The sequence below is a fragment of the Anastrepha obliqua genome, chromosome 3, assembly GCF_027943255.1.
Source record: "Anastrepha obliqua isolate idAnaObli1 chromosome 3, idAnaObli1_1.0, whole genome shotgun sequence".
Lineage (NCBI taxonomy): Eukaryota > Metazoa > Arthropoda > Insecta > Diptera > Tephritidae > Anastrepha > Anastrepha obliqua.
Window position 1 is genome coordinate 15,228,788 of NC_072894.1, and position 25,726 is coordinate 15,254,513.

General features: G+C 35.7%; 4 protein-coding genes across 7 annotated transcripts in view; 2 read left to right on the forward strand and 2 right to left on the reverse strand.

The window, feature by feature from the left end:
* The window catches only part of LOC129242969 (protein ECT2), a 66,918-nt gene extending 53,171 nt beyond the window's left edge, over positions 1–13,747 (reverse strand). For 2 of the 4 annotated variants that reach the window (XM_054879949.1, XM_054879946.1), the window contains exon 1: positions 11,131–11,204. In XM_054879949.1, the coding sequence (XP_054735924.1) occupies positions 11,131–11,191 (61 nt within the window). In that variant the 5' untranslated portion in view covers positions 11,192–11,204. Of the gene's footprint in view, positions 1–11,130; positions 11,205–12,998 lie in introns of those variants that run through there. The other 2 variants (XM_054879948.1, XM_054879947.1) reach the window with 2 other exon arrangements.
* A 649-nt stretch (positions 13,748–14,396) lies between these two features.
* LOC129242970 (uncharacterized) lies at positions 14,397–15,945 on the forward strand. Its single transcript, XM_054879950.1, has one exon. It carries the CDS (start codon positions 14,552–14,554, stop codon positions 15,686–15,688), a length of 1,137 nt encoding a protein of 378 aa, XP_054735925.1. The 5' UTR covers positions 14,397–14,551; the 3' UTR covers positions 15,689–15,945.
* Positions 15,946–16,052: 107 nt separating this feature from the next.
* LOC129242971 (transmembrane protein 43 homolog) lies at positions 16,053–17,661 on the reverse strand. Its single transcript, XM_054879951.1, has 6 exons — positions 17,623–17,661; positions 17,399–17,563; positions 17,095–17,318; positions 16,641–17,013; positions 16,344–16,563; positions 16,053–16,267 (listed from the first exon to the last, which is right to left on the reverse strand). The coding sequence occupies exons 2-6, from the start codon at positions 17,492–17,494 to the stop codon at positions 16,056–16,058; spliced, it is 1,125 nt and encodes a 374-aa protein (XP_054735926.1). The 5' UTR covers positions 17,495–17,563; positions 17,623–17,661; the 3' UTR covers positions 16,053–16,055.
* A 1,391-nt stretch (positions 17,662–19,052) lies between these two features.
* Positions 19,053–20,956, forward strand: LOC129242972 (tRNA-specific adenosine deaminase 1). Its single transcript, XM_054879952.1, has 3 exons — positions 19,053–19,083; positions 19,239–20,260; positions 20,324–20,956. Exons 2-3 carry the CDS (start codon positions 19,278–19,280, stop codon positions 20,637–20,639), a joined length of 1,299 nt encoding a protein of 432 aa, XP_054735927.1. The 5' UTR covers positions 19,053–19,083; positions 19,239–19,277; the 3' UTR covers positions 20,640–20,956.
* The last annotated feature ends 4,770 nt before the right edge of the window (positions 20,957–25,726 follow it).

A 25,726-nucleotide genomic window follows, 5' to 3' on the forward strand; every position in this document is an offset into this window, starting at 1 on the left:
TTCATTTAAACATGAATATTAATATGTATTGTATAATATGATATAATTAACAATTTATTTTAAGATAATAAATACTCTCAGTTTTTCGCAAAAAATTATTGAAAAACTCGTTGTCTGTAGGAGCTTAACGATTTATTAGCTTCAGTGAAGAAGAATTTTTTTTTCCTTGTTCACTCCTCTCGGGAGCATAGAGCGTCGACAAGATGAATTGCGTTGGTTTCGTTAATCTATTTTGCTTTCTGTCAGGGTAGGTGATTAGCCTGCCGCTACCAGTCCTAAATAGTGGAAATGTCGTTGCTTAGAAACAACGTCTTCTTGCTGCTTGGAGCGCCATCTGTGTTTCACATTTTTCTGCCAGAAGCATCGCACAGATGGTTGAGGACTTCGCTAAATTTAGTGTTTCTGCGCTATTACCGCGGTTGCGCGCTTCCTCTTGCTGGCGCCACTGATACAATGTGTAACTGCGTGTTTTTCTTTGTTTTTCCTTGTTTTATCAGCCACAGTGCAAATAATGCTCTGACTATTGTGCGGGAGTAAGGATGGAAAGGATAAGTTTTTGTGTTTGAGGAATGAGATTTTTATTTTATTTTAGAAAAACAGGGAAAGTAGGAAAAGTGCGAGGAACCGTGCGAAGACCGTGATTTACGTGTGATTCGAACCCACAACCTCTTGGATGGCAGGCTAGTAGTGCACTTACGCTAGACTACCGATGCCGCAGAAGAAAATAATATTGATGGTATATTCATAGTTGTAATATATTGATAGCACAAAGTTATACACATCACAACAAAGAAAAGGCGTTGTGAATTTAGAAACAAGAGAAAGTTTAGTTTAGAAAGTAAAATTATTTCATGAAAGAAAAACCTTCTCTCCCCACGTTATACAACGATTTGAATACTTAAAAATATTTAGGTGTAAGATTTAAATGACGTCTATGCTTAGAAAACGGTTTCCTTTCATTATATTATTATAATTATATTATACGTATTTAATTATATTTTTTTCAATTACATATTTTTTTCAATTATATATTTTTTATTATATTTTTTTTAATTATATATTTTTTAAATTATATATTTTTTTAAATTATATTTTTTTAATTATGTATTGGTTAAATTATATATTTTTTATTTTTTTTTTAATATAATTATTATTTTTTTTATATATAATTTTTATTATTGTATTTTTTTAATTTTACTATATTGTTTTTAATTACATATTTTTTTAATTATATAATATATATTTTTTAATAACATTTTTTTTATTATATTTTTTTTATTTATTTTTTATTTTTATTTATATTTTTTTTTACTTATATATATTTTAGATTTATATTTTTATTTAACTACATTTTTTTTCGGCCGCCGTAGCCGAATGCGTTGGTGCGCGACTACCAATCGGAATTCACAGAGAGAACGTAGGTTCGAATCTCGGTGAAAACACCAAAATTAAGAAAAACATTTTTCTAATAGCGGTCGCCCCTTGGCAGGCAATGGCAAACCTCCGCATGTATTTCTGCCATGAAAAAGCTCCTCATAAAAATATCTGCCGTTCGCAGTCGGCTTGAAACTGTAGGTCCCTCCATTTGTGGAACAACATCAAGGCGCACACCACAAATACGAGGAGGAGCTCGGCCAAACACCCAAAAAGGGTGTACGCGCCAATTATACATACATACATAATTTTTTATTTTATTTATATATTTTTTTATTTGTATTTATATTTTTATCACACACATCTCTTTTTCTGAAAATCCAACGGAGAATCTCTCTTGCCAACAAGTGGTACTTTGGACAATTAGGCAATTGAAAAACAAAAATCACTTTATAAGTTTCTCATTATGCCCGCCTTATTTGACACAATTTATACGGGTGCATTTCGCGACGGAATCGTACGGGCGCATGGATTTTGCACGCATATTTAGTTATTCAGTTAAATCTCAATAAATCAAAAATTATTTAATTTTTTAACCTAAACTTTATGTATTTTATATTGAAATATAATATTGTGCCGTTACACTAACCCATACTAGTATCAACGGAAAGAAAACGTGATAGTACGTGTCCCGTACACAATATGTTAATGGCAATAAAGCTTGTATAATATGATGACTACGACTACAGAGGCTTTGTTGTTCTAATGGGTGGTGGTACGACGATTACATCGCCAGCGACATCGGTGTCTATTTCCGCATCCACGCTGCTAAATCCACCATTAAATGACTGGCAGAAGTGATTGCTCCATAACCTAAGCGTGACTTGGTTATCCGTCACCAGATCGTTGATTTCGTCTTTACAGGAATTGGTCCCAGCTTTAAAACCTTCGATCTGGCGCCCGGCACTTTGGTATAATGTTCGGGTCATGTTCCTATCGTCTAGCATCTAAAATCCTTTCTATCGCAGGTTTTTCCGCACTCCGTTTTTTGTGCCAGAAAAGATTCTTCTCTTCCCTCCTTAACTCGCGATATCGCTCCGTCGAGACGCGCGTTGCGGCCGACCGTAGTGTGGCTGTGTAAGCTCGGTTGTTGCTATTGTTGTAGCAGCATAAGCATTTCCCATACATGTACGGTGCATGATGCTGCAGTGACAGTCCTTGGCCGGATATAAATCCGGGTCGTTCCGACTGTCGTTGGTTGTTGTTATTGTACCAGTACCTTTGCCCTGTCAGTGTAACGTAATCACCGGTCGTCTTCGTCTAGTTCATCTAACGGTAGGCCCAGGAAACTAGCTGTTTCGACGGGTTGGGTCCAGAGGGAAGGGAGTGTTAGATGAGTGCGTTTAATGGGGCATGTGAAAAGGTGGTTAGTGTCGTGCGGGTTGCCTTCACATGCTGGACATATGTTTAGTATGTCGGGGTCGATTCTGGATAAGTAGGAGTTTAACCTGCTACAATATTCAGAACGTAATTCTGCCAACGTTACGCGGGACTTTCGGGGAGAGACTTTTTGAGCTCTTCGTCTGCGATTGGTGGTGATTGGACTCCGATAACGACATTTGGGGGTCGGGAGCTTAAGAAGGTGGTGAGAGTCTCCCTACGAATGGCGTTTATGGCCTGTCTGTACACTGTCCGATCCAGTAGGTGTATGTTTGTTTTGTCTAAGATCTCGTCCGCGTAGTTGAGGAAACACGTCTTGATGTGCCTGGGATGTGGCTCAGGCTCGATCAGGTGTCTGCATGGGTGAGGCCTGCGGTAACACCCTAGCAAAACTGCTTACTGAGCAATTTGTTATGTTCCTTAAGAGGCAGCATAAGGTCCTCATCATGTACGTTTTGTATTGGTGACATCAAAAGAAATCCTGTCGCGGTCCTTAATGCAGTGTTTTGGCAGGTCTGAAGCTTCGTCCACTGCGAATCACTGGTTCCAGGCGACCAGCCAAGCGCAGCTTAGTTTAGAACCGGTCAGCCTATTGCTTTAAAAGTCGACAGCAACATTTCCTTGTCTTTGCCCCAAGTGCTGCCGGCAAGTGACTTGAGAACCTTATTACGCTTCTGAGAAGGAGAGCAAGCTGCCAAAGGTAACTCCCAATATTTTGGGGTTGTTAAACGTCGGAATTTGTGTATCATCGATTTTCACCTTGAGTTGTAGCTTGACCTCCTTTGACCAGGTGGTGAAAAGGGTCGCCGTGGATTTAGTGGGGGAAGAGTTGTAAATTCCTCGCAGTGAAGAAGCGAGAAAGGCTGGCGAGGTAGTCGTTTACCTTGGAGCATAGGCCATCAATGTCATTGCCCGACGCTATTATCGTGCAGTCGTCGGCGTATGAGACCAGGGAGACTCACTCTGGTGGCTGGGAGAGTTTCGAAATATAGAAATTGAAAAGCAAGGGTGAAAGGACCCCACCCTGCGGTACGCCTTGCTTTATTTTTCTCCGTTTAGATGTTTGGTCTCGAAATATCACCGACGAATGATGACCACTCAGGTAGTTCGCGGTCAAACTCTTGAGCCCTGGCGGGGATGTCGACTGTAAAATGTCATCTAGTAGCGTATCGTGGCTAACTGTATCGAAAACCTTCATTCCCATAGCAGCCGGTTCTACGTTACCGGAATGACTCGGGTTTTTCCCGACCAAGGGCTGCCGCCCCAGTAAACTAGCACTGTCTAGTGTACCGTATCCCACTGTCGTTGGTATTTTTCTGCAGTAGCGTGGCGGCACTCGGCCAACCACTGTTTATTGTCCACTGCTCATTTACGTCGTTGAGTTCGGGAGTGCTCTAATTGAGCTCAAGTGAGACATGAGCTGTGAAGTTCCTGGCTACCGCTTGTGACTGCCACTTTCCGAAGTTTAACTCTCGCTATATGCGTTGACACGCGTTTTTTACCACATAAACGCAGGTATGGAATTTAAAAAAAAAATTAGAATATGCAGTTTTATAACTCATTCAATTTCAATGGACTTTTAATTACGATAATTTCAAGTGAAATTCAATAAATTTCGGTAATAGTCCTCTGAAAATAGATCTTAGTATTTCACACTCACAAGACAAATCGGCAAAGTTCGGCTTTTTTGCCCACTAGAATAGTGTTACCTTCGTAAAATAATTTTGGTCATCCAACTTGTAAATTTAAAAGTGTGTGGGTTTAATTTGTTATTTAGTTAATGATGAATATTTATTTATTCGGCCAAGTTCCACTTGATTACTCACTACCAACGCATGCGACTGCAGATTAATGAAATCGAACAAGAATAGAAAGCCATACACGCATTCATACATACACACGTACACACATTCATGCAGCGAATTTTAGTTTTTATTACAGAAATTCCCTACGTTTCATTTATTGGCACACCGCCAAATTACACGAGTGAAGGAAGAGCAATTTAACGATGGTTTACAAAGGCAACCGAATTACTTTGCTAACTGAATAACTGACACTTCATTCTATTCGATGCAATGCCAATGCGATTTAATTCATTTTTACAAATATGCGTGTGTGTGTGTGTGTACGTAAGAGTAAGATGTTCATGTTTTCGTAATTTAATTGAGGAGAGGGATTCATTGGCGCCTTCATATACACGTGTACAACGTAATTTTTCGAAATTTACAAACTGAAATCCAAGCTTTGTGAACTATGAAACTATGAACTTATGAAACTCCGATTCAAAACTGCCTCCAAAATATGCCATAGAAATAAAATGCATATTGTCCGACGAAACTTTTTGGGTTGGTGCCTATTATTGGCACTATTATCTCTTGGACGTAAAAATCTTATTCTGAAGATAATAAAATTATTTAAAAATAAATAATAAATAGTTATTTTAACCCTCTCATGCCCGAATTAAAATGGGCAGGGCTAAAATTTTTTTGAGTAGATATATAAGATAGGATTAACATCAATATTAACTGTTCAAAATTTCAAGGTCCTAGGAGTCCTGGTTCAAGAGCTACAGGATGTTGCGTATATGCAACATTGGGCAATGGTGGTATGTATTCAAAAACAAGTTTATTTCTTTTACAAATGCCGTTTATTTATATTTTATGTATGATAAGACACGAAACAGTTTTTTTGGGGATTGGAACACAAGTGCACATTACATTTGCTGCATTTACAGCTTGGAAACCCAGTGGTGCATGCTCTACATCTGCCTCTTGTTCCCCATTCCGGCCAATGATTATAACCATCAAGTCGTAGTGATTTTGGTGGGTCTTCAATATAAGCTCTTTTATAGGGATTTGATTCAGATCCTGCAGAAGCAGCTGGTGATGATGGAGCTGGTGATGATGGAGCTGGTGACGATGGAGCTGGTGATGCTGGAGAAGATGGTGCAGTTCCTGAACTCATTGTCAAAAGGAGTGATGATGGACTACCTCTCCTTTTGGCGACAGCTGTAGTTTGACTTGCGTTCAAAAGTTCGGCAGCAACATCATCCGTAAAGGAAGTACTAAAATATTTTATGGGTTTTTTCACCGCATTGCTGCATAATTTACTTTTCCAGGAGGTCTCACATTCCATAAACTCAGCACTACTCCACTTCAAACTATTGAAATCAATTTTTTCCATTACCTCCTGTGCAACGATTTCATTTTCATTCAAATCTTCAACATCTTTGCTTCCAATAATTTGATCAATCAAAGCAACTTCCACATTTTCAGCTCTGTTATCTAAATTTTTCAATGTTTTCCCTATAATTTCCTCCATATTTTGATCTTCTTCTTCTTCAATTTCATCGTCAGCCGAATCATCCCAATCAAAGTTGGCAAATCTTTCAATCTCAGCTTGAGTCAGACCTTTTGGACGCATCTTAGAAATAGTATACTGAAATAAATTATATTTTTCGAAAGTTACCACAATAGATCAATGTTGCATATACGCTACACGAAAATAACAAAATTATTACACACAAACTAAATAATATTTTGATGTAGGGTCTTTTTCTAAATACTCTCTTACCTTTCTATATTTATGTAGTAATGTTGGTTTCAGAATGAAATAATGATTTTAATAATTTTTTTCCACTTTTTTAGAACACCGTTTTTTCGCAAAATCAATTTTTCAACTTCTCGCTCACAAATATAGCTACGGACTGAAAGCGTGTACAGTTGACTGCCAAACAACTTGCTGTTTGCTTTCTCAACATAGTAAGCTATAATTTAAAAGAAAATTCAAAACAATAACTAGAAAATAACGGGAGTTAGAGGCTCGGAAACACAATGTTGCGTATATGCAACATCGGGCATGAGAGGGTTAAGAAAACGTAAACAATCATTAAATTATTTTCACTCCGTGTAATTATATACAAAAAAACGCCCAAATATTCAATATTCAGTCCGACAAAACATTGAACTAATTATATGCTTTATATGCACTGTGCAACAGCATTTTTGGGAACGCAATAATTCCAACGCAAGACGAAATACCTACGCCCATATAGTAAAACCTCAAAATCGTTTTGCATTATTTGGCCAAATTTCTTTGCTATGGCCATTTTAAATTTGCAACATTTTGCTCAAGTTTTTTAGGATAAATAAAAAAAAGAGTTAAATACATATCGACGAAAAATATGCATGACATCGATAACTATGGTTTGACAGCTGAGAATGGTGTGCTGTTGTGCTGTGTTGGCATTTCTGTGCAGTAAAGTTTGGCAAGTCATCACGAATTGTTTAACGTCCGAACATTTCTTCCAAATTGTGAAAATTTACTTTGTAAAAAAAAAAAAAAATGTTGGCAAAGTTCATAAAGCAATGCGACATCATCAGTCCTTACTTCTTTCGAAACGAGGAAGGAGCTGCCGTTGCGGTGAATGGCGAGCGCTATCGACCAATACTGACTGAATTTTTGTTTCCACAATTAATATGCTTAGCATCAACAACATTTGGTCCCAACAAGACGGCGCAACTTGCCACACAGCGCAACAATCGATTTATTTTAATACTGAAGTGAAATTGAACTGATCGAATGATCCATGTACTTCATAGCCGCGGCGGAGATATGTCGGATATTATATTCAAAAAATAAAAGCAATGAAATTGTCTACCAGATTATAATAAAAACAAAATCAATATTTCTGTTTTGAATTATCATTCTTAGTTCTCAAGCTCTTAAAAAAATACTCGATACTACTTACATATATGTATAAGTATAAAGGGTATTAAAAAAATATTATGAAATATCTCAAGTCGTAAAAGTATGGATCGAAATAAGCAAAAATATTTTAATAAACAGGGACCGCAAACTAACGGTTTTGGAGATCCGGAAGTTATTCTTTGTTCAAATATTTATCATCTGTTCCAATCATCTGTTTTATCTATTACGTACAAACAAGCAAAACAAAAACAAAGTTTTATAAGATATTCAAAGTGTCGTCTTTCCAGGCAGGAATACTTTGTCTGAACAATATTCGAACTCTTTCCAAAACTTCCACAATGTATCGGGTTTGTTGACATTTTTGTTTAAGGGGTTAGAGGTAGTCAGAATTTTCCAAAAATGGGACTTTTTTTTGCGTTGTCTTAAAGTATAATATCTTTAAAATATTGTGTGAAAATTTGAAGTGAATCCGACAAATACTTTTCGAGTTATTCAACAACTAACAAAGGGCGCTCGGGTGCTCCGGAGCGTTCGAGACAACTTTAAATGCGTTTTTTTCAAAACTATGTTTTTTGAACCAGTGATCACGGTAGCTTAAAAACCGTTATACTGCTTTTGAAAAACATAAAAATCTCGTGCCTGATCGAAGGAATTTTTTTTTCAAAAATTACGATTTTTTTTAGAATTAACTCTCGGTTTTTTCTCGATAATCTGAAAAATATTTTCTGAGGCCGCCCTATTGTTAATTTTGAAAAAAAAAAAAACATAAAAAAGCTTCGATCACGCACAAGATTATCTATTAATAAAACTAATTTCTTTTGTCCGATTTATTTTAGATAAATATCCAAGGACTTGTGATGATCACGGCAAGGGACTTCTGGCACAACGATAACTTTTACAATTAATATTTTTTTTGAAATTTTGCTACAGTCAAGTCGAAACATGATGTATTAATGCTATGTTTTTATTTTAGTAAAATAAAGCAATTGACTAGAAAAACAAAATTCTTGAAAATCATCATTTTTTCGGGCCTCTGACTACGCCTTAACCTCTCAAGAGAGAACATTTCGCAAATCGTGGCTTGTGTCACTGGTCACTGGATGTTAGGTAAGCATAGTTCTACGCCAGGAGTATTTTCTTACAAATACTGCAGAAGTTGTAGAGTCGAGGAAGAGGAAGAGGAAGAAATAGAATAATACTTACTCTGTAATTGTCCAGCTTTAACTAGGAGTAGAGCGAGGTTGTTAGGAAAATACTCTTTTGACTCTCTTACGGAACTACCCGGTGTTGAGATAAAACCTATCCTACGCTTCATAAGAGCGTCGAAATGGTTCCATGATGAATAAATAGACACGACGGTCTACGTGAAGCAGCTATACTAATAATATAGTACGTTCACATATAAGTAGAAGATCTACTTTTTCGTGCTTAACTCAAAATCCGTAATGAAAAAGCGCGATTTCCCATACAAAATTTCTCTCCCAAAATCTGAGATTATAATATAGTCCTAGATAATAATCATACTTTTAGACATACAACCCTGTGTTTTCTGTATTATCGATAATTATTACTACGAATGTGAAGAGAAACATCAAAATAAAAACTAAATGAAATGGACGCCGGCAAAGAAAACAGATTTGTAGAAATAGTTTCAGTTGAATGTTTGTTAAATATTATTAATTATGCATTCATATTACAGAAAAAAGCGTGTGTCCACAAACGCTTTGTCCTCTTATTATCAATGTGATATCGAATTTCGCATGCGTATTGCTGTCATAATTTTTTGCAACCTCAGTAAACGTCGCATAAGGATTTCCGGTAACTTTTTATTAATAGCACCCAATTGCGCCATTAAATTAGCTATTATTTTTCCTTGTATTTTCTTCAAATCGTTAGTAATAATTAAAGAAACCAAAAACATCGAAATATTCCACCAAAATGATTTCTATGAAGAAAACCCTCTCAAAGCAGCATTGACAGCTGATTGTCAATTTTGCAGGTAATATGCCACATGTGAACGGGTACATTAGTTTGGTGGATTTTTAGACGATTAATGGATATGTGAACGTATTATAAACCGACTGTCACGAAAACCTAACCATGCTGCTACCTCAAAACTGAATTGTAACTACTGAAACCAACGATTGCCACTCCAGCTTCATTTCTCCAACTGTTATTTTATGCGCAACTTGTCCACTCTGCCATATTATAAGTAGAATTCATAAGTATGCGCATGTGTATGTATGTATGTATGAGAATGTTTATGACAACAACCAACGATATACGGTATGTATATATGTACATATATACCTACAAGTTTTTTCGCCCCCCCACAGTTACTATATGTATGTATGTATATGAATAGTTATGTATCTGCAGTGCTTGGGATTTTCTTCAATGCACAGTAACTATTACGAATCTTTTTTTTTTTCTGTGCACATACTCCTTTTAAAATTTGCCTACATCCTAAGCATACAGCAAACCGTAAGCAGGTTTTTAGTGTGAAATGCATGCTAAAAGAAATTAGCCAAGGAAGTTGCAAGAAAGCAATGTTCATACAGCACTATAGGTAGTTATGTATGTATGTTTACATGTAGAACATAGTCGATATGAAAAATTCAACGTCTCATTACAATATTTGACTAGAGGACAGGTTTATGACTCATGCGTAGCAGTTACTTTCATGCAGTACTTGCAGCCAACCTGTCTGATTCCCGGGCTTTACGCCGAAATGCCAATTGTTAGTTTTCTGTTGTCCTGCACACATAGGTTGTGTTCGATTTTGTTGTTGTATTCGGCAGGAGTAATTCTACTTAAATATAGATGTGCATAGGTATGTGTATATAGACTCTTGAAGAAAAAATTGCGCCAAATAAGACAATGTCAGGAGTGAAGCCAAAATAGTAAAACCTTTTACTACTTTTAGTGATATTTAGCACTCGACACAATGAGAAAATGTTGTTCGGAAAAAGAAGCGAATATTGCGATCAGCACCGGCCATGGCAAACAAATATAATATAAAGAGCAATTGAATTTTTGTTATACATATAGTGCATACATACATATGTATATAAATATATAGTACACAGAAATACATCTTTCGTTTTTTGCAGTCTAAAATTGTGCTAAAAATTCAAAGCCACCAGACAAATTCCGATGATAAGAGATTATTTTTGATTTATATGTGGGCATTTAATTCATGCATCTAGTATCCAAATCTGGTACCCGCATTCCTATAAGTATTTTTATGCACAAATACACATACCCGTTCTCGTACGCTACGAAGCCATAAGTGATTTTATGTTATTTTTCCATTTCGATTCTGATATTCAGCGTGTTTTGCGAACTTTTTTAATTTAGTGAATACTCGCGACGATCTCGTACGTAAATCAGCGAAAAATGCTCGAATTTTTTTGAATAGAATAATGACGTTGTTTTGGGTTAAAAAAAAAAAAGTTTTGCGGTTATAAACGTATACATATGTATTTCTGTATACAATTTGTTACGTACAAAAAAAGGTATTTATACAATATAATATATAAAAATGTTATGCATATATAATTATAAACTTAGGTATTTATTTATTTATTTTTTTTTTTTTTGTACCTGCGCTGGTAAGATCGCTTATTTGCGTGCACACATTTATAGCTGCTTGGCTTGACAACATCAATGAGTGCACAAGTCTTAACGCAATTAGCGACCTAACAGAAACAGAGAGAAACAGAGTGATATTATTATTAACATGACCAGATAACCGTATAGCTAAAAGCAACAAAATGTTAATATGTAATCGCTAACATCCAGCATGGATACGCAGGCCCAAGAAGAAGAAGATGTACTATGTAAAAAACAGCATATTACAGCAATTCTGTAGGAGTATAATCAAAGTACCACATATGTACCTATACAGACTCTCTATGTACTCTCATATTTTGCTGAACTTATAGAATCTATTAGATATAAATGCATTTTTCAGATAACTAAATCTTAAGTTAGCATCTTATAACTGTTCGTCTGTATGTATGCAGGTATATGTTATGTATGCATTACACATATGTATATACTCCACATATGTTAAATATGCATTAAAGCACTTACGTACATACATATGTATGTATGTATGTACGCACCACCTGCTGCAGTAAATTTCAAATTCAGTATTCCCAAAGCGATTTCTAAACATGGATGCAATTAAAAAATTATAACTTAAATTATAACTTATTATAAATATTTGTAACTTGCATACGTTATTTTTCGTTTCGCTACGATCTGCTAATTGTATAGATCAGAATATGTTCCCACATAGAGCATATTTAGCCTACAAATCCTTGGTTTTATGGATCTAAGTGTCTATAAATTGGTTTATCTTTGCCAGAATTCTAATTATTTATACTTATACGACTATAGGTACATATGTAATAAACACACGATAGTATTGCAATTGGGTGAATAGCCCGCCATCACTACTTTAGACAACCAAGTTATGCAAAACAAGTAAAACAGGTGGAAAATATCACATTTACGAAGGTTGCCTTTTATATTTCTGGTTTTGGGCGCTTCCAGTTGTTGTTGTTGTTGGAGCAGCATAAACATTTCCCATACATATATGGGGAATGCTGCTGAAGTAACAGTCCTTGGCCGGATATAAATCCGGGTCGTTCCGGAAATGTAGAACCGACTGTCGTGGGAACGGGCGCTTCCAGTCTTGTCAGGCGCCATCTGACGTTTGCATTGCAAAGTGTGACATATCTTATCATAAACGATTATTCTTTACAATTTGTTTTGTGGCTTAACAAGGCAAGAATGCATGGACGAAATGAAAACTTCATACGGCGAAAAAGTACCATAACACACTGGTACAATGAACTTACGCGGGATCGCTGTTCGCTCACCGACCTTTTCCCAAGGGAAGGTCGTCCAACATTATTTACTGCGCCCGAAAACATCGATGCTGTGCGGGAAATGATTAAGCAATATCGTAAAGTCATATACCGCGAGATTGAAGCATCCTTAGGCATAAATATGAGGAGCATCAAAAGGATTTTGCATTATCGCCTTGTGGTAAAAATAGTGTTTTCGTGTTTGTTGGAACCCACACAATCTAAAAAACAAAGACATGGAAACGCGTTCAGTCACATGCTTCGAAAATTGGTTCAAACGAATACATTCATCTGATTGATATTTTTAAAAATTTTGTAAAAGAATAAAACCCTTTTTTAATATTTATTTTTCCAGTTCGGCCAGAATTGTAAAGAGCAACCCTCGTATAGCTTCTCCACGCAGATATATGATGCATGTATGTATATATGTATGTGACGCACAATGTGGAGTATTCCATCATTATTGTATGTGCCGAGTTGCTAGGACAGGTGACGTAGTTATTTCAGAATTTAAAATCACGAAGTTCGTTTTTTTAACGGAACACAATTAGGCTACTATTATCCTCACATATCTATAAATGTTGATTCACTTACCACTTTTAGACTGTTCGTCAATTGTCTCCATTTTGCTCTTATAATCTAATAAATATATTAAAAAATATTTTACGAGTATTTTTTATTTGGATTTGTTGTTTTTCAAATGGCGTACAGTAGGATAAATATAACTCCGAAATCGCAGAGTAAATGTCGTATCCTGACACTCATAAACATTAGCGTTGGTTGTACACACTACAGCACCAGCTGTTACTCCGCGGACGATATCTTTCGTAGCGTAGATGGAAAACCGACACACACCAGGCGCTTAGAACTACCAATATTTTGTAGTGAACAAATTGTTGTATATTGAATATAAAAACCTCATTTCAAAATATTAGCACCATAAATTGCTTCACTACACTTCACTCTAACACTTTTTCGATATATTTTGCTGCTGCGCGAACAGCTTCAAGGGCGCGCAAAATTTTCCTGCCTTTTGTTCTTGTCCGTATGCGAAAATCCACAGTTTACATTCAGATAAACTTTTTGGGTTGTTTTTTTTTTCTTTTTTATTTTTACTTTTTCAATTTGTCACATATGTATGTAAGTACTTTTTCTAATTTTTTATCGCACTCACACTACAAATCATGGAAAGAGTCCTCATTTTGCGTTTCCAACTAAGAAAATCACTTATCGCCGTTGTATACGCAAAATTCCAAAATGAGTAAAATTAAATATGAAAAATAACAATGACGCTGCGCGACGATGAAATTTAAGCGACTGCGACAGCGACACCAACACCAACGACAACGACAACTACGGCGCGAAATAATGCAAAATCAAAACTCAACGGACGCACAAACGTCACTTATGTGAGGTTAGGCTGTGTTTACTTGACTCTAATGGTGCCAAAAGTAAATGACGCTACTGTTTTATTACCATTCGGTATGAACGCATATCTTGTGCAGGCAGTGCTAATTTCCCACAGATGTCGTACTTTTTTCCCAATGAGTCTTTTGGGCATATGTACATTTTCCCAGTCAGCATTCCCTCAAAAAGCCAGTTTGGGGACGTTTTTCAGTGCTAATTTAACTGAATTTCAGCATGTAAAATTGAACCTTTAAATTTGGCCTAACCGGAAAAAGCAAAGTTAAGCCCGTACTGAAAAGCAGACCCCGATATGGAGGAACATCGCATAGAAAGCTATTCCGTTGATACGCTATGGTATTCTAGAAATAAATATTGGAAACTAACAATGCAAGACTTAATTTATTTTAAATAAATTTACAATAGTAGTAAAATAGTGAATATACTTTAGTTTCCTAATTACAGCGAGATTTTAGCAAGCTCGATACTCGTATCATAGGATCACGCACCCGGTTATTATGTGTCACTAGCGCGAACAGTACATCAATGCAGCAATACGTCAAACAGTGTCAATGACAGTTCCTCAATACTTCCATCAGTAGATTATATTTGTTGGTCAATACTTCAACTCCTACAGGAGTGATTATACTTCCTAGTTTTGCATTAAGTAAAAAACTTCACCTCTAATTCAATACATCCGTTTCCGCCCGCCTTATCAAAAAGTGTAACAGTTACAATTCGAAATGCTAGCGCCCGATAAGTATCTCTCTCCAATGAAGCAAATGACAGGTGCGGAGGAAAATCGTCACTTTTTGCGAGCATTCATTCACACTTATCGCGATCTGCCAGTTCTATGGGATACTTCACTCCGGGATTACACAAATCGCGATAAGCGCGCAGAGGCGTACGAGCAACTTGTACCAATTTATCGTTACCTTAAACGTGATGCAAACGTTGAAGATGTAAAGAAGAAGATTAACACGTTACGCACCAACTATCGCAAAGAGTTGAAAGTGGTGGAAAGCGCTCGCCGCAATGGTACCATACACCATCCACGTTGCTGGACGTTTCACGAATTAGATTTCCTGCGCAACACCGAGAAATTTTTGGCAGTTAATCCAAGCACGCGTGGAGATTCTTTCTCCGCCTTTAGTGAAAACTCACAAACACAGGCTTCATTTATGGATACACCAACGTCCAGTTACAATTTTCGCACAATGATGGGCGTGGGCACGTTGCAATCGCCACCCAGTATCACCGAAATGTTTCATAAATCTTTTGGAAATTCTCAAAAATTGGAGCCAGAGCAAACTCCCCCTCCACCTGCCTCACAGGTATCGACAACAAATGCAGCGTCGAACGGACAAACTGCAAATTCAGCAGAATACAACCATGCTGGACAGCAATCGGGAACGGTAACAAGTTCTGCGAAGCGGTCGCGTTTCTCACCGACAAGCGCTTCAGGCACTTCTGGCCAAACCCCAGATGAGCTACTCAGCATAGCATGTGATTATCTTTCGAGCACCTTTCCTGAAGAGGAATCAATCGCACGTACCTGGACTCATAAGTTGAAACGTTTACAACGCGAACAGCGCTTGTTGGCTGAGAAATTTATCAATGAAATACTCTTTGAGGCGGAATCAGGCACATTGCATCGTGGCTCAGTTCATGTTAATAGTTTTGAACCATTTGTCCGTTTTGAAGAGCAATCGGGTAATGACCAAGAACAGGCCAAATCACAGAGTCCCAGCGTGCACACATCCACGTCAACAATACCACTCGATGGTGAAATCAAGTCTATTTCAAATGCCGGTACTTCTGAAAATGCTAATACGGGCAGTTCCGTCAATGAGAGAGGATATGAAAATTACCAGAACTAGTTTAATATTTTATAAGTATTTTTTAAGTCAACAGTGTATGTACGTGGTACATTGCGTTTGTATATTAATTATAAAGTTTTGAATTCGTTATTGAACTTTAAATCGTAAAACGTGAGTCAAAGTGTTAACATGGTTTCAGTAAGTAAAATAGAGGAATAAATCTGTGTTGGTCATATTAGTTTGTATTTACATACTATACATATGTACATGAATAAAATTTATTGCTTTTTAACTAATTATTCATTTATTCTAGTGACTAGTATATTCAAGTACAAATTGGCAAGTATTTATATGGGTGATGAAGTTAAAATAATTATTTTTTGTTTAACTAATGGTAAAAAAAAATATTTTATAATGAATGTACTTTTCAATTCACGCGTTGATAATTTGTCACACTGCGGGCACACCACACAAATGGTGATGCTGCGGCAAATAATAAACTAGCCCCAATCATTGGACGATGCAAAATCCAGGCGATCGAAGCAATGATCAAAGCAAACGAAAGGGATAGCATAAGGTTGGCGCCAACGGGAAACTGTGGATCAGGTGCCAACACTGCCAGGAAACTAATACGACTTACTGCAACCAAAAAGGATGTAATTATCAAATGGATAATGCAAAATCGAAGAATAATTCTTTAAGTCACCAAGCTTACAAATAATGTGCAACAACGTAGATGTGCAGGTAACACCGAAGAACACCAACACCCAACCCATAAGGCGATAGCCCCACGTAGTAAGTCGCTGTGCATGATGCTCCTGTTTAAAAACTTCCGCAAGACTAAGTTCTCCACTGTATACGAGCAGGATATCCACGCCCCGACTCGTGCGATACGGCAGTATTTTGTTATTCACCAGTTTTCCTACTACGGTATACTAATACAAAAACAGAAATTCATATTAAGTCACCTATACAAGCCCGAAAATTCTATGTTTTTAATCAGACTACTCACCATTTCCCCCTCCATTCCGGCGAATGAGAAGAGCAAACGTATGTCGCCTATTTCAGGATTGAAAACGTCGTTTGAGTGGTAATAAAGTCCCAAATGCATTTTGATCGTGGGATCATCCGGTCTTGTATCCGACGTTAATTCCACATAGTTTGAAAACTTATTCTTGATTTCGTTACCCAGCTCATATTTACCAATGAATACTGCATCGGCAACTTGGGTTTGACTTTCAATCGGTAAACTTTTAGGATTTTGGTGACCAGTTTGTATGTAAAAATTGCGTGAGTCAATTAATTTGTCACGCCAGTCCGTATAGTAATAGTACGAACGACTTTCTGTTTGTACAGATGCAACACTTTCACCATAGTTGTGCTCTCTACAAAATAAATTAGAAAAACATGCTATATTTTTTAAATTTAAGATAGCAACGCCATACTATTTTCAGAAATACACTTACACTGTTTCTTCCACCCATTGAAACATTTGTACCCGACGCTTCAACTTGACAGACAGCACTTGGATATTGTAGTCTGGTTCTGTTAGTGGTTCACCAATCACTATAGGCCCAGTCATATGCACTATCCGACCATTGTAATTGTGGTCCAACTCCTCATCTGATCCCAGGGTGATTGCATCATCCAGCGCTTCGTCTAGTGATAAGATTGTGTGCACCGCTCGTCCCTGTGAATTGCGAAATACCAATATGTATTTTAGCTTTTTTTATGCTGAAAACTTAATGTGACCTAACAGCAACAACATACTTCATTCCAGGAGAGGACGTAGAATCCGCCAATTAAAAGTATGCAACCAAATGTGGCTATTAGCCAATTCGACCGATATGATTCCACCAGCGACATTGTTAATAACTTTACAAACAATTGGTTCGTGTTAATACACGGAAATTAAATTTCCTAAAACCGAAAGTGCTGCAAAAAATAACATTTAACTTTCCTAGGGCGAACGTCGAATAAATATGCGTGTTTACCTTTTTACAGCTGTTAACAGCAGATTGACGAAGAGCATAGATAAACGAAGAGTATAATATCGGTACAAAGAGAACGAAGAGCGAGCAAGTAAGAAACGAAAACTGGTAGATGTTTGCACGTAACTACTAAATCGCAAGAAAAAACAAATCAGCTGTCTTTGGTTATTTTCACCTTGTGTTGTACAATCCATAGTAAAAATATTCTCAGCTGGTTGTCAAAAAATGCCCACAGCTGAAATCATCTAATTCAAACGCTCTTATAGGTAACATGGTTGTAAAAAAAAGATAAATTTCACAGGAAATCGTATCATAAAGTGTAAAAAATGACATTATTATAGCTAAAAATCAAAATACCAAAATTATTTTATCACTAGCTTTAACTATTAAATAAATTAATTGTAACAATATCCAAGACCTATTCATAACACATATATTTTATTTAAGATTAAAAGGTCTATTCTCGAGTGGCAATAAAATTTACCTTTCACTGAGCGCCAATATAAAAAGTTAATGCCTAAATTAACGTTCTCTGGCACGTATTTTAGAGAAAAGTAAGGAAAACACAGTAAGTAAACAGATGTTTAACAGCTGATGACGTATTTAAATATAGACGTACATATGTAGTGGCCTCGCGAGAAAATGTTTGGCTTTCCACAAGAATTATAAAATTTATTGTATTTTCAGACTTTCGCTAAAATATTCCGATTTAAGGGGGAACACCACTATGTTTTTCAAAAAAATCGATTTTTTTTTGCATTTTCTTAAAGTACATTATTCAAAAATATGTAAAAAAATTTTGACTTAAACTTTTGAAAATTGACGAAGTTAGTCCCAATACAATAAATGTAGGTAGTGAGTTACGACCAATGAAAACTTTAAACGCGTTTTTCTCAAAACGCATTTTCTGAACACGGTGGTCTCGATTTCTCGAAGACTTATGAACCGATTTTAATTTTTTTTTTTTAATTTTTGTGCATGTACTGGCTACAGTCGTACATAGCCGTTTTTAAAAATTCCAAAAATTTATATTTTTTCAAGCCTTTCGAAAACAAAAAACGGATAAAAACACAAACTCATTTTTCAAACCTGCACCATTTTCTCAAAACAAAAAAAAACCGTCGATTAAGAATTTTTTTTTGTTTTTTTGCTTTCAGACGATTTTTCGCCGCAGTATCGTGGCCACCAAGGTGCACCAGTTCTTTATGACGTCATTGCGTTAATATTAATAACAATTGTGATTTTTTATATTTTTTAATAAAAATTTGGGTCAGTATAGTTGAAAATTTGTTAAGTAAATTATAATTTGTCCGATCCTCAAATAATCATCCCTACTTATAAAAAAAATTCATGAAAATCACTTAATTTTCACGCGTTTACAGTGGTGTTTCCCCTTAAAAGTACTTTCAAGCATCAGCCTAGAAGAATTTAAGCTTAAAAGGATTCAAAATAATAAGACTTTCGGTGATACTTTCTCAATATTTTTCTGAAATTTTTTGGCGAAAGTTTTAAAATATAACCCTAATGGAAACAGTACTAGTTTTTCTTTTTTTTATGAGGAATGGTGCATCCTAATGTACATATATTCATACACTTATACATACTTATTTATATTTCAGTGCACAAAACAATTAATTGAATCAATAAAATTGTCGATCATGGATGTGCCGACAGCTCCAAAACTTGCAACGCTAGCCTTTCAACAATTTAAGTTATTACCAAAAACCGGAAAACCTTCTGCCAGTGAATGGACAATTTTTTCGTCAATTCTGTTGCACAGCGCGGCTGAAGAGAAAACTGAAGTGATATCAATAGGATGTGGCACCAAGTGTATAGGTAAAAGTAAACTTTGCAGCCACGGCTTCATCCTGAACGACTCCCATGCAGAAGTGCTGGCTAGACGTGCTTTACTACGTTACATTTACTACCAATTGAAGCAAGCTTTAGTAAGTGATTTATGTATTTTTCAATGGGATTCTGAAAACTTAGTATTTCGACTACGGCCAGGCCTTAGTTTTCATTTCGTTAGCACACAGACACCCTGCGGAGATGCTTGCATACACCAAAATACAAGCGTGAACTCCTCCACTCATCATAATCATGAAAATACTGATGGACCAACTGCTACAAAAAGGGCAAAAATTGAAAATAATATCTCAAGTGAAACTGCCAAGTCTGCTGACAACGTAGGATCTGTTCTAGATGCGTCTGCTGATAATGCCATCTATACTGGTGCAAAACTAATTGGCTTAGATGATCAGCAGGATGCCATGCTGCAAAAAATAGGCGCCGTGCGTACAAAACCCGGGCGTGGCGACCGCACACTTTCTATGTCGTGTAGCGATAAATTAGCGCGATGGAATTTGCTTGGCGCACAAGGAGCGCTGCTGGATTCCCTACTTGCAGAGCCTATCTACTTCAAATCACTTAACTTTTGTGGTAACCCTCACAACGAACCAGCTATAAGACGTGCCATCTATGAGCGTTTTATTGATAGACATTTTACTTCTTGTAAATATAAAATTCAAAAGCCAGAAATTCGCTTTGTTCCGGGAATTACGTTTGATTATGCTGAGGATAATGACCGGCGGAATCCATCACCTACTGGACTTTGCTGGTGTAATATTGATGAACATTTAAAGTAGGTTATTTGTGTATTATGAATAATTTTCACTATTATATATTTATATGCATTTTCGGACAGGCCTTATGAAATATCTGTAAATGGCAAGCGGCAAGGTGTCACCAAAAAACGAATGAACACTCCACAGGCCGCCCTTAAAATTGCCAAATATCATCTCATGAATGAATTTGTAGAACTATTAAGGTTGGAACCGAAGTTGGCGGAAAAATTTCAGATCAATCAAAATCAACTTTCCGAAATGAAATACAACCAATTTAAACAACTAGCAAATGACTATCAAAGCACATGGGCACTGGCAAAACAAATTTACTTTCAACAGTGGACGCAAAAACCTCCAAGTTTGTTGGCATTTTGTTTGACTGCAGTAGAAACATAAATGCAAAAAAATGTGTTCGAGGGTACCTGAAAAGTTAATCGAAGGATGAAGACATTAGACTAGTATTCAATTTGTGTTAGTATATCAGCGCTATTTTTATAACGGCATGCATTAATGTTGTACCTGTGTATGCTGTAGGAAGTATGTAGTTATGATAGAAACACATATTTGAAAGTGAAATTTTCTTAATTCATTTATTTATAAGTATAAGTCCGCTATATATTGAATGTATATGTGTATATAAGAGTAAATATGTATATGGAGGATTTTTATGCAATTCTATAAAGAATATTTACAATGTTTGCTTACAATCAATCCGACATAGTGTTTTTTTTTTTTTTTTTTCTTCAAATATTTGGAGTATAGCGCGTGAATTTGAAAGTAAGTAATTCAAGTTATTAATTTTTATTTCCATATGAGCTAAATGCGTAAAAATGTGATGTTAAGCGCTGTAAAAATGATAGAAAATCGTCGCATATCAAACAAAATGTTTGTCTTCCAACCTTTCATAGCTCAAACTCAAAATTATAAGTATTTAATTAGGCCCAAAACAACGCGCAAGACTGAGTTTATTTTTAATTTCAATTGATAAATGCATATTTTTGTTATTGTACTACTTAAATACACTCCGCGAAGTTCAATTAAAGGCACCTTGCTTTTCCTTAAGAACATTTGAATAAAAACTCTGAAGCACATGCATTTTTCTACGTTGTGTAGTTTACTAGGACTCGTGACAAATAAAAATTCTTCAGTTAAAATTATTAAAAAAAAAACCAAACGCAAATTCGTTTAAAGGCACAGCTTCGTAAACAAACAAAAATTATTTAGAAAGCGCATGGAAAATGTGTATAATATAAAAATAATAGTAAGTCCAATTTCCATAGTGTTTATCACTTCAAAAGCTTGAGATTTACATCCTTCCACTCCAGCGGCATTACTCAATCATGTACGTTTATGCTGCTACAAAAACAACCATTTCTTCATAACGAAGTTGCGTAGCACTTCTAAGATCTGAAACTTACGACGGAGCACATGCTCTCGATCGGATGGAAGTCCAGGCGCCGTGATTGCCCCTCTAATACTTGAATCTGCTTCTCCTGGAGCCAACTTCCGATAGCGCGTGACGCAAGTATGGCAGTATTAACTTGCTGAAATATGGACGCTTCATATATTGTAGTTAATTCAACAAATTTATGTAGCCATCTGAGTTCATACGTTTGGTATTTCTAGCATGGGTGTTCTGTTACGATAACCTAACCAACCCAACCCATCAAACAACAACTTCATCCAAAGATTCGCTCGTTAGAAAAACACTCAGGACTCTTCAAATCATACCAGTAGTAATTAATACAATCGGGAGTGTGGAGATTGAATATTTTTCGTCTGAAAATATCACATTTTTACTCCTATCGCTCCCACCAAATGTGTTGTTTTGCGAATTCTAGTTTGGGATGTTTGTGTGACACAATCAAAGCTGGTTTCAACTTAACGGTCGCCGTGGCCAAATGGGTTGGTACTTATCAATTTTCATTTTTCTTTGCAGATCAGTCCGAATAATGCGGATACGTGTCACAGTCATTCTTGTTTAACTGATTTGCTTACACTTTTCCTTAAGCTTTACCACATTTGGGAGGTTAAAGTCAGAGGGCAAAATAACATTTCATTTTTAAGGGGAAGTTGCAAGTTTTTACTGGATAATTTTTACATGAAAACACCTACTACATATTGGTGAGGCCAAGCGATTCAATTTAATGTCGATTTATCTGTTGTACATACCAGCAACCTTGTTGGTGATTTCTTCAAGTGTTTTTTTTTCTTTTCCGTTGATGACAGTTTTGTAAAAATTGAAGTATTTAATTGTTAAATAAAATCAAAAGTTTAAAGTTATTATGCTCAACTGAACAAAAAATGATTAATTTGAAGACACAAAAATTACTGCATTTAATTGAGTGAACAACAAAAGTAACTCCCAAACGAAAAACTTACAAATTACGAAGAAGGAAGTAAGGATATTTGAATTTTTTGAGCAAACATGAAAAAAGAACTAAAACGCAAAATTTCAAGTGCAAAAAGAACGCACCTTATATTAAACCGGCGTTTGTCGCTACTGGGTAAAAATACCACAGAGGTAATAAAACCACTTCTAACTTTTTGACGTGATAACGTCTTATAATTCGATTTAACAGGCTGCACGCACGAAAAAATGTGTCGTTACCTTGCTCCTTACTGTTCATATGTAGTTACCTTGCTCATTACTGTTCATATGTAGTTACCTTGCTCATTACTGTTCATATGTAGTTACCTTGCTCATTAATGCTCATATGTAGTTACCTTGCTCATTACTGTTCATATGTAGTTACCTTGCTCATTACTGTTCATATGTAGTTACCTTGCTCATTGCCGTTACCAAAATGTGTCGTTACCTTGCTCATATGTAGTTACCTTGCTCATATTAGTGTTACCTTGCTCATATGTAGTTACCTTGCTCATTAGTGTTACCTTGCTCATATTAGTGTTACCTTGCTCATATGTAGTTACCTTGCTCATTGCATTGAATGAACTGCAAGCGAAAGCGCGGAAGGAACGACAAAGCAAACAAAGCAAACGAACGGCAACGTTCGACATCTTGCTCTCCCCTACTTATGTGAGCGTATATATGTATGTATATGCGCATATGTACATATATAAATTCACGTATTTGTATTGGCATATGCCTTCTTATTGATTATTATTAATTTGATTTACTTGAAGAATTTAAAATAAAACCAAGTTTGTTAATAATACCTGTTGTTTTAATGTTATTATTATTATTTTTTTATTATATCTGAAGGAAAAAATGTATGGTAATATTCACCATATCTATACTAATATTATAAAGAGGAAAACTTTGTTTGTTTGGTTGTAATGAATAGGCTCAAAAACTACTGGACCGATTTTAAAAATTCTTTCACCATTCGAAAGCTACATCACGAGTAACATGGATTATATTTTATTTTGGAAATAGGGCTCGAGATATAGGTCAAAACGTGGACCCGGGTAACCTTCGGATGTGTATGTACAATATGGGTATCAAATGAAAGCTGTTGATAAGTGCTTTAATACGGGGTAATTTTCATACCTATTGATGACTAGGGTCTGGAAATATATGCCAAAACGTGGACCCGCCGTGTCTTTGCACCGAATTAAACCAAACTTACACACATTGTTAAGTAGGTATTGAAGATGATTTCCGTATAGTTTGAATACCTATTGGTAGATAGGGTCTCGAGATATAGGTCAAAACGTTGACCCGGGTAACCTTCGGATGTGTATGTACAATATGGGTATCAAATGGAAGCTGTTGGTAAATGCTTTAGTTCAGAGTATTTCCATCCGCTCCGTGACTAGGGTCTCGAGATAGAGACCAAAACGTGGACCCTAGAATGTGTTTGTACAATATGGATATCAAATGAAAGCTGTTGATAAGTGCTTTAATACGGGGTAATTTTCATACCTATTGATGACTAGGGTCTCGAAATATATGCCAAAACGTGGACCCGGGTAACCTTCGGACGTGCATGTACAATATGGGTATCAAATGAAAGCTGTTGGTGAATGCTTTAGTACAGAGTATTTTTCATGCCGCTCCGTGACTGGGGTCTCGAGATATAGGTCAAAACGTGGACCCGGGTAACCTTTGGTTGTGTATGTACAATATGGGTATAAAATGAGAGCTGTTGATAAGTGCTTTAATACGGGGTAATTTGTTATGTTATGTAATGTTATGTTTTGTTATGTTATGTTATGTTATGTTATGTTATGTTATGTTATGTTGTGTTATGTTATGTTATGTTATGTTAGGTTATATTATGTTATGTTATGTTATGTTATGTTATGTTATGTTATGTTATGTTATGCTATGTTATGTTATGTTATGTTATGTTATGCTATGTTATGTTATGTTATGTTATGTTATGTTATGTTATGTTATGTTATGTTATGTTATGTTATGTTATGTTATGTTATGTTATGTTATGTTATGTTATGTTATGTTATGTTATGTTATGTTATGTTATGTTATGTTATGTTATGTTATGTTATGTTATGTTATGTTGTGTTATGTTATGTTATGTTAGGTTATATTATGTTATGTTATGTTATGTTATGTTATGTTATGTTATGTTATGTTATGCTATGTTATGTTATGTTATGTTGTGTTGTGTTCTGTTGTGTTGTGTTATGCTGTGTTATGTTATGTTATGTTATGTTATGTTATGTTATGTTATGTTATGTTAAAGTATATTATGTTATGTTAATGTTAACTCATTCTCTATATCCATACAAAATATCTATCAAACAAATAAAATTAAAATTTTCTTTTGAAAAATGCAACCATTCAATCAGTATTTTCTTATGACGTTATCACGTTAAACTATCGTCAGTAAACCGACTTTGCAGACAACCTCTTTTTTTTCTACAAAATATCGTGACTTGCCGATTCAAGTACCTATCTGCATAGAAACAAAAGACGCGCTGCTCCCTACGTAAAATAAATGTTGAATTAATTATACACCTATATATTATGTGGTAATTTTTACCCGGTTGCGACCGTTTGTGTTTATATTTGTCTAGTGACAAACCCCGCGTTAAAACAAATTTTAAATGGCATAAACGGCAGTGTTCTTAATTGAACTGCGCGGAGTGTGTAAATGATACTACGTCCACTAAACAAAGGAAAACAAAAAATAAGAAACGAAACCCTTTTGGATTATTGCTTTTATTAAAATTTAAGTTAAAATAGGTACAATATCGACAGAAATGTCGACGCTTACAAACGAATTTAACAAATGAAACAATGCATACAAGCATTTATTCGTAAAAGAGAAACAACATAAACTCAAAAGAAGTTAACGAAAATGTCTGTCTACTCATCAAAATTTACTTTTCGAGAATAAATTTTCTTTTTCATACGCTTTTTTTTGGGACACGCTTTATTACAAGTCAAACCCTACTAGCACTGCAAGCAAAAGGTCCCATATTCTGTCTAGTACATGGAACGGTAATTACATAAACACGTAATTTTTTATAAACGGTATTTTAGATCGTGT

Bases quoted from the DNA above. Each gene is read 5' to 3' on its own strand.
- LOC129242970 (XM_054879950.1), top strand. From the start codon at position 14,552: ATGCTAGCGCCCGATAAGTATCTCTCTCCAATGAAGCAAATGACAGGT.
- LOC129242971 (XM_054879951.1), bottom strand. From the start codon at position 17,494: ATGTCGCTGGTGGAATCATATCGGTCGAATTGGCTAATAGCCACATTT. The intron at 17,319-17,398 runs GTATGTTGTTGC...CGCAATTCACAG, and splicing joins ACGTCCTCTCCTGGAATGAA to GGACGAGCGGTGCACACAAT. The intron at 16,268-16,343 runs GTAAGCTTGGTG...TTTTGGTTGCAG, and splicing joins TACGTTGTTGCACATTATTT to TAAGTCGTATTAGTTTCCTG.
- LOC129242972 (XM_054879952.1), top strand. From the start codon at position 19,278: ATGGATGTGCCGACAGCTCCAAAACTTGCAACGCTAGCCTTTCAACAA. The intron at 20,261-20,323 runs GTAGGTTATTTG...ATTTTCGGACAG, and splicing joins AATATTGATGAACATTTAAA to GCCTTATGAAATATCTGTAA.